The sequence below is a fragment of the Bubalus bubalis genome, chromosome 18, assembly GCF_019923935.1.
Source record: "Bubalus bubalis isolate 160015118507 breed Murrah chromosome 18, NDDB_SH_1, whole genome shotgun sequence".
NCBI lineage: Eukaryota > Metazoa > Chordata > Mammalia > Artiodactyla > Bovidae > Bubalus > Bubalus bubalis.
In genome coordinates this window covers 51247272-51261517 of record NC_059174.1, presented here as the reverse complement: position 1 = coordinate 51261517, position 14246 = coordinate 51247272, and the positions used below count along the sequence as shown (strand labels likewise).

The 14246-nt window shown below is 50.4% G+C and overlaps 1 protein-coding gene across 2 annotated transcripts; it reads right to left on the bottom strand.

Annotated features, from left to right (window-relative positions):
• Nucleotides 1-8777: 8777 nt before the first annotated feature.
• Nucleotides 8778-13164, bottom strand: LOC123464559 (phospholipase A2 inhibitor and Ly6/PLAUR domain-containing protein-like). Of its 2 annotated transcripts, none has more exons than XM_045163266.1 (5): nucleotides 12735-13164; nucleotides 11319-11435; nucleotides 9757-9909; nucleotides 9224-9367; nucleotides 8778-9028 (listed from the first exon to the last, which is right to left on the bottom strand). In XM_045163266.1, exons 1-5 carry the CDS (start codon nucleotides 12802-12804, stop codon nucleotides 8913-8915), a joined length of 600 nt encoding a protein of 199 aa, XP_045019201.1. In that variant the 5' UTR covers nucleotides 12805-13164; the 3' UTR covers nucleotides 8778-8912. The 2 variants fall into 2 exon arrangements, with proteins under 2 accessions (XP_045019201.1, XP_045019200.1); XM_045163265.1 differs by having other exon boundaries at nucleotides 8778-9031; nucleotides 12735-13149.
• Between the last annotated feature and the right edge of the window lie 1082 nt (nucleotides 13165-14246).

Here is a 14246-nt window from a genome sequence, read left to right as displayed (position 1 = left end):
CAGTGGCGATCACTGTGAGCAGCTTCTCAGCTGGTTCCTCAAGTCACTCTGTCCACAGGGAAGCATATATATTCACCCCTACCGCACTTTGGAAAGTACATTGTACGTACATGGTCCTCTCCCTTGCTTTTTCCCAAGTAACCTTATCTTAGAGGTCTATTGTTATGGCATCAGGGTCTACCTTATTCTTTCAAATGATTCATATCATTGCCTTTCATGGATGTGGAACCTTTTTATATTGTTTTAATTTTTTGGCTGCGCTGCAAGGCATGTAGGATCTTAGTTGCCCGACCAGGGATCGAACCTGTGCCCACCCCAGTGGAAGCTCAGAGTTTTAACTGCTGGACCGCCAGGGAGGTCCCTTTAATTTTTATTTTGTGTTGGAGTAGAGTTGATTCAACAGTGTTGTGTTCATTTCAAGTGTACAGCAGTGATTCGTTTATGTATACCTTATATGTGTTTATATGTATTCTTTTTCAGATTCTCTTCCCAAACAGGTTAGTACAAAATATTGAGTATACTTTGTAAGGTGAGCACAGAGAAAAAGAGAGTGAGCTGGGCATTCAGGAAGAGAAAGATTTATTATAGGAAGAGAGAAAATGACTGGCTTTAGAGAGAAACCAGTGCTCTCCCTTTACAGCCAACACTTCTTACACCCTATTGTTGGGAAATTGTGCCCTGAAGTGGGGGGGGGGGGTGTCTTAGTTTATCTTTACCTGCAACTGGAGTCTTGTGATCCTGTAGTCGGAGGGGTCTCATGGTCAGGTAGTCAGGTGGTCTTGACAAACTGGCACCAGCAGGGAAAAACAGGATGCTACCTGGGCAATGTGGCCACTGTGACTTCATCCCTTGTTTGCCAGGTCATCACGATGGGACATTTGTAAGTAATACGCTCTGAGCCCTTGTGGACCCTAACAAGTTCCCTGCGCTATACAGCAGTTCCTTTTGATTGTCTACTTTGTATACTAGTGTGTGTATGGACCACTGATGGACTTTTTTGTCTTCTCTATGAATTTGTCTGTCCTGGACATTTCATATAAATAAGATCATACAGGAGCTTCCCTGGTGGTTCAGAGGGTAAAGCGTCTGCCTGCAATGCAGGAGACCCGGGTTCGATTCCTGGGTTGGGAAGATCCCCTGGAGAAGGAAATGGCAACCCACTCCAGTACCCTTGCCTGGAAAATCCCACGGATGGAGAAGCCTGGTAGGCTACAGTCCATGGGGTCACAAAGAGTCGGACACGACTGAGCGACTTCACTCAAGATCATGCAATATGCCGTCTTTTGTGTCTGGCTCCTTTCATTTAGCATCGGGTTTTCAGGGTTCCTCCACATTGAAACTTGAATCAGTCTTTCATTGCTTTTTACAGCTGACTACTGTTCCATTGTCTCAGATGGGAAAGGATGTGCCTGCAGTGGGGGAGACCTGGGTTCTGTCCCTAGGTCTGGAAGATCCCCTGGAGAATGGAATAGCAACCCACTCCAGCATTGTTGTTGGGAGAATTCCATGGACAGAGGAGCCTGGCTGGCTACAGTCCATGGGGTCACAAAGAGTTGGACAGGCCTGAGCAACTAGCACTTTCACCGTTCCATTGTAGTATAAATATCATACAATATGTATCCATTCGTATGGACATTTGGGTTGTTTCCATGTTTTTAATCAGAAATTTTCTGTTTATCAAAAAGGAAGACAAGGGAGCCCATATGTGAAATAAGAAACAGTCATTAAAATATAAATGTGTACATCCTACTGGATGAAGGGCCCCATGCTTTATAATGTGGGAGAGGCAGAGGTGTTGAGTCTTGTTTTTTTTTTTTAGGCCATGCCACGTAGCAGTGAGATCTTAGTACCCTATCCAGGGATTCAACCTGGGCCCCCACAGTAGAAGCTTGGAGTCCTAAGCATTGTACCACCGGGAAAGTTCCAAGATGTTGAGATTTTACCAAAGGATTGAAATTGTGGAGTTAGAAAGCAGTGTTGGTTTGTACTCAAGCAGTTGGGTCTGAACTTCTCTGCCAGTCATTAGCTGTGTGTGACGTGCGAGCCATTGATTTTCCTGTCTTGGCCTTAGTTTCCCCATCTGTAAAGCCGGGAGGGTTACTGAGCCTTCCTCCCAGTGTGGTCGTGAGGATTGAGTGATGCCTATCTGAGGAAGAACTTGCAAAGCATGGTAGACAGAATAAAGAAGGCAATAGCACCCCACTCCAGTACTCTTGCCTGGAAAATTCCATGGATGGAGGAGCCTGGTGGGCTGCAGTCCATGGGGTCCCTAAGAGTCGGACACGACTGAGTGACTTCACTTTGACTTTTCACTTTCATGCATTGGAGAAGGAAATGGCAACCCACTCCAGTGTTCTTGCCTAGAGAATCCCAGGGATGGGGGAGCCTGGTGGGCTGCCGTCTATGGGGTCGCACAGAGTCGGACACTGACTGAAGCGACTTAGCAGCAGCAGCAGCAAAGGTGTCACAGGCTTCCCTTGTGGCTCAACAGTAAGGAATCCACTTACCATTGCAGGAGACAGTGGACTCGATCTCTGGGTTGGGAAGATCCCCTGGAGTAGTAGGAAATGGCAACCCATCCAGTAGTCTTGCCTCAGAAATCCCATGGACGGAGGAGGCTGGTGGACTACAGTCCGAGGGGTCGCAAACAGTTGGACACAACTGAGCCACCACAACATACACACACACACAAAAGTTGTCCACATCCCCAGAACCTGTACATGTGTCCTTTACATGCAGAAAAGGACTTTTGAGGATTTTTTTTTAAATACTTATTTATTTTTATTTATTTATTTCACCACACTGAGTCCTAGTGGTGGCATGTGGGATCTTTTGTTGTTGCGTGCAGACTCTTAGGTGCAGATTGTGGGATCTAGTTCCCCGACCAGGGATCGAACTCAGACTGCTTCCACTGGGATGGCGGAGTCTTAGCCACTGCACCACCAGGGAAGTCCCTGGAAGGGTCTCGAGGAGGGGGATGGGCCTGGATGAACTGGGGGAAGCAGTGTCCTCACAAGGGTCCTTATCAGGGAAGGAGGGCGACAGGAGAACCGGAGAGGAGCTGTGGGGATGGAAGCAGAGGCTGGAGCGATGCCACTGCTGGCTCTGGAGCTGGAGGAAGGGGCCGCCACCGAGGAGGGCAGGGGGCTCTAGAAGCTCAGACAAGAGGAGGAAACGATTCTCCCCAGAACGTCTAGAAGGAACGCAGCCCAGCTGTCACTGGCTTTAGCCCAGCCTCGTGACCTCTGGGAAGTTACACAGCTGCCTCCTGTCTCAGTGGCTCGCCTGTGAAATGGAGATCAAGATAGATCCTGGCTCCAGAGGTGTCGGCGGTCTTACAGGTACTGCAGGGCTGCCACACTGTTCACACTTAGGTGCCGCCACAGTGGCTGTGCGTTGTGATGGTTAGCATTCTGTGTCCCCTCAACTCCTTTCAGAAGTGGGGAGGCCCCCTTCACTCATGAGGAAACCGCGGCTCAGAGAGGTTTTATGTTACCCAGGGCTGCACAGCTTGGCAGTGGCAGGGCTAGATTTGAACTCGGGCTGGCTTCCCCACAAGCCCAGGCTGCTTGCTCCAATATAGGGACGTTCCTGTCTGTAGCAGGGTGCCAGCAGAGTCTCCAGGCCACCTCCCAGCTGGGAGGTGACATTGCAGATTGGGTCATAGGATGTTCCTGCTGTGTGGGGTGGCAGACTAGGAGGAACCTTTGGAGGTCATAGTCACTTGTCATTCTGTGAGCCAAATAAAAGAGTCCTAGAGAATTTCCCAGGTGGTCCAGTGGTTAAGAATCCTTCTTGCAATGCAGGGGACATGGATTTGATCCCTGGTCAGGGAAATAAGATCCCACATGCCTGGGATCAACTAAGCCCAATCACCCAAATGAAAGATTCTGCAACAAAGATCCCGAGTATTGCAACTGAGATCCAAGGCAGCCAAATAAATAAATTTAGAAAAAGAGCCCCAGAGTGCTTCGGGCCCTGTAACTGGCTTCCACCCCCATGTGGCCTTCTGTGCCTTTATTCAGGCAGAATGCGGAAGCTTGGGCAGAAGCCTTCCTACAGTCATCCCTTTACTTACTTTTGTCTGTGCTGGGTCTTCATTGCTTTTATATCTGCTTTCTCTGGTTGCCGGGAGTGGGGGCTACTCTCTAGTTACATGCATAGGCTTCTCTTGTTGCAGAGCATGGGACATGGTCTTCAGTAGCTATGGCACGTGCACTAAGTCGTTGCAGCTCAAGGGCTCTGGAGAACAAGCGTAGTAGTTTTGGCTCATGGGCTGAGTTGCTCTGTAGCATGTGAAATCTTCCCAGACCAGGGATCAAACCATTGTCCCCTGCACTGGCAGGTAGATTCTAATCCACCTCTCCATCAGGGGAGTCCAGCTCTTTTCTTCTTTCAACACATATATTGAGCAGTGACCTCCTGACTGGCAGTGACAGGATGCCCTCCATGAGCTGTGCCCTGTGGCCCTGGTATTTATGTGCATAAATCTTACATAGGGTGATCATCCCCAATTTACAGATGAGGAAACTGAGGATCCAAAAGCTGAGCCGATAAGGTGCTAAAGCTAATGTGGAGCAGAGCTGGGCACAAGCTCAGGAACCGGTACTGAACAAAACCAAACCAGGCCCACCCTCAGGAAGCATCCACAGAGTCCTATGTGATTGCAGGCAGGGGTGACAGATAGGCAATTTGTCACAGCGCCATCAAGGAGAGCTTGTGGGGCCAGGTTAGAAGCCCATCCAGCAGAGTCTGGTGGAGCCAGGAACACGGGGTCTAACATATTGTGTGTAGGTTAGCGGTCTGTTCCACCTTATTGCTGAGAAGTTTCACTGGAAGCGGAGATCTCAACGTGTTCCTCCATTCTCTTGTTGATGGGCCTCTGGACTGTGGCCACTTTTTTGTGGCTGTTTTTGTCCACACCTCGCCGCTTTCAGGATCTTAGTTCTCCAAGCAAGGACTGAACCCAGACCCCAGCAATGAAAGGGAAAAGCTCTCACCACTAGACTGCCAGAGAACTGCCCACCACTTTTTGACTATTACGAACATAACTGCTATGAACCTTCTTGTACAAGCCTCTGTATAGAGCTATCTTTGGGGTAACTATCTAAAAGAGTCAAATTGCAGGATCTTCAGTCCTTAGATCTAGGACTTGCCTGTTGGCTCAGTGGTAAAGAATCTGCCTGCATTGCAGGAGACACAGGAGAGGCGGGTTCACTCCCTGGGTTGGAAAGATGCCCTGGCAGAGGGCATGGCAACCCACTCCAGTATTACTGCCTTGAGAGCCCCATGGACAGAGGAGCCTGGTGGGCTACAGTCCATAGGGTCACAAAGAGCTGGACACGACTGAAGTGACTTAGCATGCAGGCAGATTTGTTTTACCTATTAGAAATGGACTGGTTTCCAAAGTGGTTGTTCCTCTTTACGTTTCCTTCAGCAGCATGTGCGCTTCACACCTCCACTGATGCTTGACATCGCCAGTCTTCATTTATTCATTTCGCGGGGCCAGGCCTTAGTTGCAGCTGCACACGGCAGCAGGGTCTAGTTCACTGACCAGGGATCGGACCCCGGCCCCCTACACTGGAAGTGCGGAGTCCTAGCCACTGGACCGCCATGGAAGACCCGCGAGTCTTTTAACTGACGTGCACTGAATTTTAAATGGTGCTTGTTCCACCTTACAAAGTACATTCTAACCAATGAGGTTTTCCTTGAACACACATTCTTATTCTAAAGGTCCTAGGGAATTCCCTGGCGGTGCAGTAGTTAGGATGCCACTCTCTTATTGCCAGGGGCCCAGATTCAATCAGTCCCTGGTTGGGGAACTAAAATCCCACAAGCTGTGCAGTGTAACCAAAAAGATTGATAATAATCATAAAATAAAGGTCCTATCAGTTTTAAAAGGTAAACTGCGGCACGTTATAGTTTGAAGAATTTATGTAAGCAGACAATTCAAATCAGACAGCCAAAACTGAAAAATGATTAGAGGTGCTTTGTGGGTAGGCTAGGACAGAGGATTTTAGGAGAAAACACGGAAGCAGAGCAATTATCTAATTGGCTTGAGTGTGAACTTTTTAAATTAATCAGTTTTATTGGGCTATATAGTTCCTTTACAATGTTGTGTTAATCTCCACTGTGCAGCAAAGTGAATCAGCTGCACGTACACACAGATCCCCTCCCTCCTGGATTTCCTTCCCATTGAGGTCAGCACAGAGCCCTGAGTGCAGCGCCCCGTGCTGTACAGAAGGATCTCATCAGCCGTCTCTGCTGGACAGGGTATCAGGCATATCCACGTGTCAGTCCCAATGTCCCAGTCCACCTCACCTCCCTGGAGCTTAATGGGTTTTCTTACTTGGGAAAATCGAGGGGCTTGGCTGTTCATGATTAGTTGATTTCATTTTCTTAGATTGGAGTTCATCAACTCTGGCTTAAATTTTGATTGGTTTACTGCAGCTACCTAAGGCGTTAGAGTCACCCAGTCTAATGGCCTCCTTGATTAAAATTTTACATAAAATCAACCATCTTGGGGCAATTAAAAAAAAAAAACTTGGCAAACAGATTCAGATCAAAATTCCACCTTTAAATTATGAGAAGAGTCAATGCATTTTTCACTAAAACTGTATCTAATCTGGTATGTGGATCTTTATTATTCACCTCTTATCTACCTAGAAAAGTGGAATGGTCAGCTCAGGACTTTGTTTGCAGAAGCTGGAAATGCTTATGTCAGTAATCTCCCATTCCCTTGAGGTTTTTTAAAATTATTATTCAGTTCCCTTCAGTTCAGTCGCTCAGTCGTGTCCGACTCTCTGCGACCCCATGAATCACAGCACGCCAGGCCTCCCTGTCCATCACCAACTCCCAGAGTTCACTCAAACTCACATCCATCGAGTCGGTGATGCCATCCAGCCATCTCATCCTCTGTCGTCCCCTTCTCCTCCTGCCCCCAGTCCCTCTCAGCATCAGTCTTTTCCAGTGAGTCAACTCTTCACATGAGGTGGCCAAAGTACTGGAGCTTCAGCTTTAGCATCATTCCCTCCAAAGAACACCCAGGGCTGATCTCCTTCAGAATGGACTGGTTGGATCTCCTTACAGTCCAAGGGACTCTTAGGAGTCTTCTCCAACACCACAGTTCAAAAGCATCAGTTCTTTGTTGCTTAGCTTTCTTCACAGTCCAACTAGAGCCACCCTAGATATCTACAAACCCTTAGGAAGAAGAATGTTTCTTTTTACAAGTCTCAATTTGGGCATGGTTTGTTACACAACATTACTACAGCCTGAACAGACTAATATGTCAGGGAGTGTTTAACAGGAGGATTAGTATGTGCTGTTTCTCACAAGTCCTTTGTTTCTTTTTAAGCGGAACAGCTGCTCCCAGGCACTGAGGTCATCATGGGAGACAGGCTTGAATCTCCTTTAGTAAACATTCTCTTTACAACAAAACCGCTTAGTCTCCATCCCCTTTCTTGAGATATGGATTGTCTCCTGACCTTGTGACCATTATTAATCCCTTGTTCCCTTGGTGGCAGTTGCTGTACTTTTGGTTTTCTGACTTTATCATTGTCGAAAGAAACTTCCTGTACCACAGCCTCTATATACTCACAGAGAAATGATTAAAGCACCTTTGCTCCATCAGAGCTTGGGTCCCCATGTCTTTCTTTCTTTCTCTCTCTCTCTCTCACTCTCCTAGGCTGATTCCTTGGAGCGCAGAGACCATTAAGGCTCACTCTCCTGCCAGGGCTTCTAAGACTCTCTCCACTGTTCCTTCATCCCCCCTCGAGAGGGCGCCTGGTGCCTTCATGAGAGATGCAAGTCCTGTGTCAAGGATTTTATTGGTTTTCTTTGTAAACCAGGGAGTATCAGCCTCCTTCTCTCTTTAACTTTTTTATCATCGTCTCCAGACTGCCAGGTCCCGGTCCATTAAAGGCCCCAACACTAATACAACTTTGTTGTTTTCAACCACTGAGTTTAGGGATTTGTTTGTTACTGTAGCATAATCCAGACTATCCTGATAGATGCCAAAGTCTAGCATCTGCCAAACATGGAAACTGAGTAAGTAGTAGCTACTAGGATGGTAAGTATTGGCCAGACACATTGTGTGCAGAGCCCACAGTGTCTTAAAGGTGCTAGTGCAGCGTGCTCAGCCACCCAGTGGGGTCTGACTCTTTCTGACTCCATAGACTGTAGGCTGTCAGACTCCTCTGTCCGTGGGATTCTCCAGGCAAAAATAATGGAGTGGGTTGCTAGGCCCTTCTCCAGAGGACTTACAGAACCAGGCATTGAACCCACGTCTCCCACATTCGCAGGCAGATTCTTTCCCATCTGAGCCACCAGGGAAGCCCCTGAAAGGAGCCAGGCACTGAAATAAGTCCTTTTTGCGTTTTCTTTCATTTGGCTCTTAAGACAGCCCTTTGAGGTTATAGCTATTAAATCCATATTTTACAAACATGAACTCGGGGGCAAAAACAGGTTAACTAGGAGAGGTGATCATGGACTCTGGAGCCTGACCCTCCCAGCTCTGACCGAAGGCAAGTGACACCACAATCCGTGCCTCAGTGTGTTCCTCTGTAAAATGGGGGCAATACTTTCAGTGTCACTGAGCTGTGATTATGAAATGAGGTACTGCATGGAAAGCACTTAGCATAGGGACCAGGCAGAAAGTAATCCCTTAAAAAAGGTAGCATCTTCCCTTTCTTTCTTCCAAAGAGAGGGTTCCCAAGGGTTCAGACCCCTGCTTTTTGCATCCCATCTCCCCAAACCATAGCACATCACAGACTCAGGACTGATATGTTAACTTGTTTAATTTACAGACACATGGAAACTGTAGGAATTTCTAGAACCATAGCTGAGAAGGAATGGAGGCCAAACACCACATGGGCCTCAGTTCTTCACTCAGCCTTGCCAGAAGCCTGGGGGCTTCAAAGACAGCTGGTCTTCTTGATGGTGAACAAACGAGCGCCTGAGGGCACCAGGGTCCCGGGCTTGGTGTGGCAGGCGGTCTTCATACCACAGCCCCGGGCAGCAAATTTGATACCTACTGGAGGGGATTTTAGACTACAGTCAGGATCCCCAGCCTCCCTCCTCCTAGACCAGGGTCATATGCCCCAGCCACCTTCTCCCCCAGATCTTTGGAGCCACTCTCTCCCTTAGAATCTGGAAGCATGAGGCTCCAGTTCTGGGCCTGTCTGGAACCCATGTGCTCTCCTCCCGAATTCCAGGTGCCCCTTACCAGGCCGCACGAGGCCAGACACGGCGACACAGTGGGTTTCCTCGCCAACGCAGAGCGCTTCCGCAGTCGCAGTGCATGTTTCCGTAAAGGCAGCGATGCAGGAAGGACACCGAAGGCCATTCTCTGTATGGTTTCTCACGAACGCTGAAGAGGAGGGTGGAGGGTAAGGCAATCGGAGACAAGAGTCCCTTTCCCAACCTCCCAACCACTCAGGGGACAGCAGTTGGTAAAGGACACTGCATTTTCAGAAAACAATCTTTATTTGGCTGTGTTGGATCTTAATTGCGGCCTGTGGAATCAAGTTCCCTGACCAGGGATCCAACCCCTGCACAGGAACCATGGAGGCTTAGTCAGTGGACCACCAGGGAAGTCCCTGGACACTGCAGTTTACAGGAGAAGAACCCAAGGCTCAGCGCAAGGAAGACGCTTGCCCTGGTGACAGCGCAGGTCAGTGACAGGTGCTCACAGCTGGCTCTGGCAGAGGAGGGGTGGGCAGGGAGGGACTCTAGCCGTGGGGCTCAGCTGGGGCTTACCGGGCAGGGGGTCCTGGTTGCAGCCATCCTTCTGGCAGCAGCGCCTCTTGGAGCCCATGTAGTTCTCATGGTTCACAGTGAAGCTGAAGAGTCCTGATTCACACTGGCTGGATTTCGCACACCCCTTGTAGCTGGTCACCGCCAAGGAGGCCTCTGCAGGATGGCCGTGGGCAGGGGGCTCAGTGGCCCCTGGTCTGGACCCTTGCCCTGGGGTGTCTCCCCCACCTTAGAGTTTCCCCAGCCCACTGCTGTCTAGAGAGGTCTCTTCCAGCTCCCCAAATTCAGACCCCTTTTCTGCCTGGGGCATCGTCTGAATGGTTCATTCGGTATGCAACCCATCCTCCCCCAGCCCCCAGGCTGTGCTGGACTCTCCAGGGTAGCCCTTTCAGCCCCAAGGCCACCCCAGTGTCATCCTGCAGGGGTCGCACCTGGAGTGGTCTTTTCCAGACCACCTGTGACTACCCCCATGCCTGTGTGAATGGTCTGTTCCAGTCTTCAGCCTTCCCCTGACCCCTGGAATTCCTTCCACCAAATGCTGGGATGGGGCTGCCATCCCCACCTGCTGTAACACCCATTTCCTTCTCCATCTAAGGTAGACGCTTCCAGATTTCCCAGGGTCACTCCACAGACTTCCTATCTATGGTCTCTTGCTGCCCTTCTTGGCTTCTCTCAGGTCTTGCCTTAAGTGGTTTCTTCCAGTCTCCCTGGCCTTCCTCTTCCCCACCATAGACGGGGTGGGCTCCTCCAGGCCTAGGGTTTCTGCTCTACCCCCCATGCTTGGGTGTGTGGGTACTCAGTTGTGCCTGATTCTTTGAGACTTCATGGACTGCACCCAGGGATCATCTGTCTTTATACGTATCTCTCCCTATGACAATATTGGGACTTCCCTGGTGGTGCAGTGGTAAAGAACCCCCCTTGCCAATGTAGGAGATGTGAGAGACACGGCTTCCATCCCCGGGTGGGGAAGATCCCCTGGAGGAGGAAATGGCAAGCTTCTCCAGTATTCTTGCCTGGAAAATCCCAAGGACAGAGGAGCCTGGCGGGTTACACTCCAGGGGGTCACAAAGAGTCAGACACAACTGAGCTTGCACCCAACTCAACCAGCCCCAGTAGCACCCGCTTTCTCTTGTCAGGAACAGTCTCTTCCAGCCCGCATCTCTGGGAGACCCCTTGCAGCCCCAGAGAATCAACCTGATCACATTCTTTCCAACTCACCCAAGTCTCTTTTACATCTATCCCTTCACCTTTTACATATTAGACTTCCCCCTTCTCTGGATTTCACTCTTCCCCCATGTCCTTTGCTTTCCTAATTCCTTCTTTGGTAAGAAAGTCTGTATCTGCCCTTTCCCATCCTCTCTTTGGAGTCTCATCTTCAGAAATCCTTGGCAACAGTAGTCTCTGTCATTCCACCGGATTCTCTGTCCACCACCCACCTCGAGATTGCCTTTCCTTCTTTCCTGATAATCATCACTCAAAGGTCCCTCCCAGCCCATGGCGGTATCTGCCACCATAAAGGCAGCCCCCAACCCCCCAGCATGTGATAGCAGCCCCTGCCCTCTTACTTCTGTTGGTCTCAGTCACAACAACTATGCAGGAGTCCTCATCCGGGGCGCAAGTCTGCAGTTTTCCTCTGCAATTGGGACTGTCACCAACACACACCTCACAGCTCAGTGGGTACCCTGCAATTAGAGAGCGGGGCTCTAGTGAAAGGTGCCGTAGTCTGTGGGCCATGACTCCCGAATCCAGACGGGGATGGGGTGGAGGGGTCTGAAGGAAGAAGGACCTGTGTCTCCCTGGTTTTCATGGTCGGACACTGGCCACTGAACTGGGATGTGTCTGAAGCTCTGCACGGATGCCATGGTGCTGGGACCAAAGCTGCTCTCTGGCGCAGGGCAGAAAGCAACTCCCCTCATGGAGCAAGTTTATCTAATTACAAGGCTGGGGACTTTGGATGCTAGACCCCCTGATAAAGCTTTGGACCTTGAGTGGTCCTGCTGAAGCTTTCCATGGATCTTAAAAAGTTTTTTATAGTTATAATTTTCTTTTTTCTATTGTTGGGTCTGCTGGGTGCCGGCTTCCTGTTGGTTTTTCTCTAGCTGTAGTGAGTAGACGCTACTCCCTCGTTGCAGTTTGGGGTTTCTCATTTGTGCTGGTTTCTCCGGTTGCAGAGCACAGGCTCTAGAGCATGAGCTCAGGAGTTGTGGTGAAGAGTCTTATTTGCCCCAGTGCACGTGGAAGCTTCCTGGACCAGGGATCGCACCCATGTCCCCCACGTTGGCAGGCAGAATGTGCCCTGAACCAGTGGGCAAGTCCTTCATGGACTTTTGTGAACCTTCAGGTGCAGCTGGTTCTCGGAAGTGGGATCACCTTCCTTGTGGGGACCAGGCTGTCTACGTCTGGTAGGCAGTGGGCGCTCAGGCAGGGGTACCTGAGAGGAGATCTGCATCCCAGGTCAAGAAGAAAGATCGAGGACTAAGAGGATAAGGGCCTGGACTCCTTGGTCCTGAGACAGGAGGCAACTGGGGGCCCAGACACAAGGCATCTGGGTCCTGGGGAAAGTGGAGCTGCCTGAACTCCTAGAGCTAAGGGAGGACGACACCAGGGACCTGAACTGCTTAGAGTCCTGGGAGAAAGGATATCTCTCGACCTCGCCTCATTTTTTTTCATACTAGTGAAAAATACTAATCATACTTTCATATGATTTTCTAGAATTCAGGTGTCTTATTTTGAGACACTACCTGGGAGACAGGGAGCAGAGCCCATCCAAACCCCTCCTTTCTCCAAGATTTAAACCCACACATTTTTTAGCTCTTCCTCCCTTGGGGACCCAGGCTTTCTCTCGTTTACCCTTTGCCTTCTCCATGAATTTCAATTCCCAGCACACCTCCTCTTTCGCTTCTTCCTTGAGGACCTGGCAGAATGTTCTCTCATACTCCTTGTTTTGAGGGTCCCAGGATTCCAGAGCCCTAGTCACTTACCCAGACCCAGGAGGGTGCAGAGCAGCGTGGTGGCCAGCAAGAAGGTCTCGGGTTTCATGGAAGGCTTCATGATGGCTAGATGAGTGACCCTGCAGGCCCGGGTCCCCAGCTGTTCTTATAGGAAGCTGAGAAGGGGCGGGTCTGGACCTCCCTTACCCCTAGGCTAAGAAAGGATGATGTAAGACCTGGGGTAGGTCTCTGCAGCTCTGAGTGGGGGAGACGGAACCAGAATCCAAAAGGAGTAGTGGCATCTTGTGCCCAGCCCCTCCTCCATGCAGCCCCAGGCGTCTGGGCTTCCTAAACTCTCTTCCATCAGGTCCCACCGCCCTGGACCTCATCGCCTTTTTTTTCTAAGGTGAAGCCCAAGATCAGAATCAGGTCATTTTGTTTTCTGTAGAGTAGAGCAGCTGTTAGGACTCAGGTACGCTCCCCCTTCTCTCCTTCCCCAAGGAGGTGCCCAGTGTGGGTGAGGCCCTACCTGTGAGTACCCAGCAAATCCAGGCTTGTTTTCCGGGCATGCTTGGCTCATACTCCTTTTTCTGTGTTTGGTCTGTCTCCATTTCCGACCCCACCCCACGATTCACTTGGGTCTCTCGGAGACTGAACAGAGGGGTGCTTGTTCAGGGCATGGGGATGGTAGGGGACAGATGCCCAGAGTTCACATTGGAAAAGGAAGGCTGGGTGTGTGTCTGGTTCGGGCACATACTTTGTGTGTTTTATTGAGGTCCTTTACATACTCTCTTGGAGAAGGCAATGGCAAGCCACTCCAGTACTCTTGCCTAGAAAATCCCATGGATGGAAGAGCCTGGTGGGCTACAGTCCATGGGGTCGCCACGAGTTGGTCACAACTGAGCGACTTCACTTTCACTTTTCACTTTCACGCAATGGAGAAGGAAATGGCAACCCACTCCAGTGTTCTTGCCTGGAGAATCCCAGGGACGGCAGAGCCTGGTGGGCTGCCGTCTATGGGGTCGCACAGAGTCGGACACGACTGAAGCGACGCAGCAGCACATACTCTCTCTGCCTCAGGCTTGATCTTCAGGGATCAGAGATTTTGTCGTGTGTGTGTGTCAGTGTGTGTATCTGTGTATGTCTGTGTGTTGGGCGTGGGGAGGGTAGCCAGCCAGCCAGTCATGGAGGGGATCCTGTTGCGGTAGGCTCCCGGCTTCCTGAAAAAATCCACTCAAGATTACTGGTCTCTTGCTTTCCAGGCTTCAGTTGAGGCGCTGAGGATGGTGAATTTCTGCTGGGGACCAATTCTGCAGGCCAAGCCGGTTGTTGGAGAGCCTGGTGTGAAAGTGACCGGGAGGAGGGGCGAGAGAGTGGTTGCCTAGAGCGAGGCGGGAAAAGCTCGTTGCTAGGGAACTCGGGGGCCTCTGGCCACTCTCCGGAGAGACGCACTAGGCATGCGCAGTCCGGAAGTAACTGTCGGCGCGCCGCGGTTGGAAAGGCCCGAGCCTCGTGCGCTTGCGCAGTAAAGGCCTCCCGGGGCGCACCCCCTATGAGCTCCCC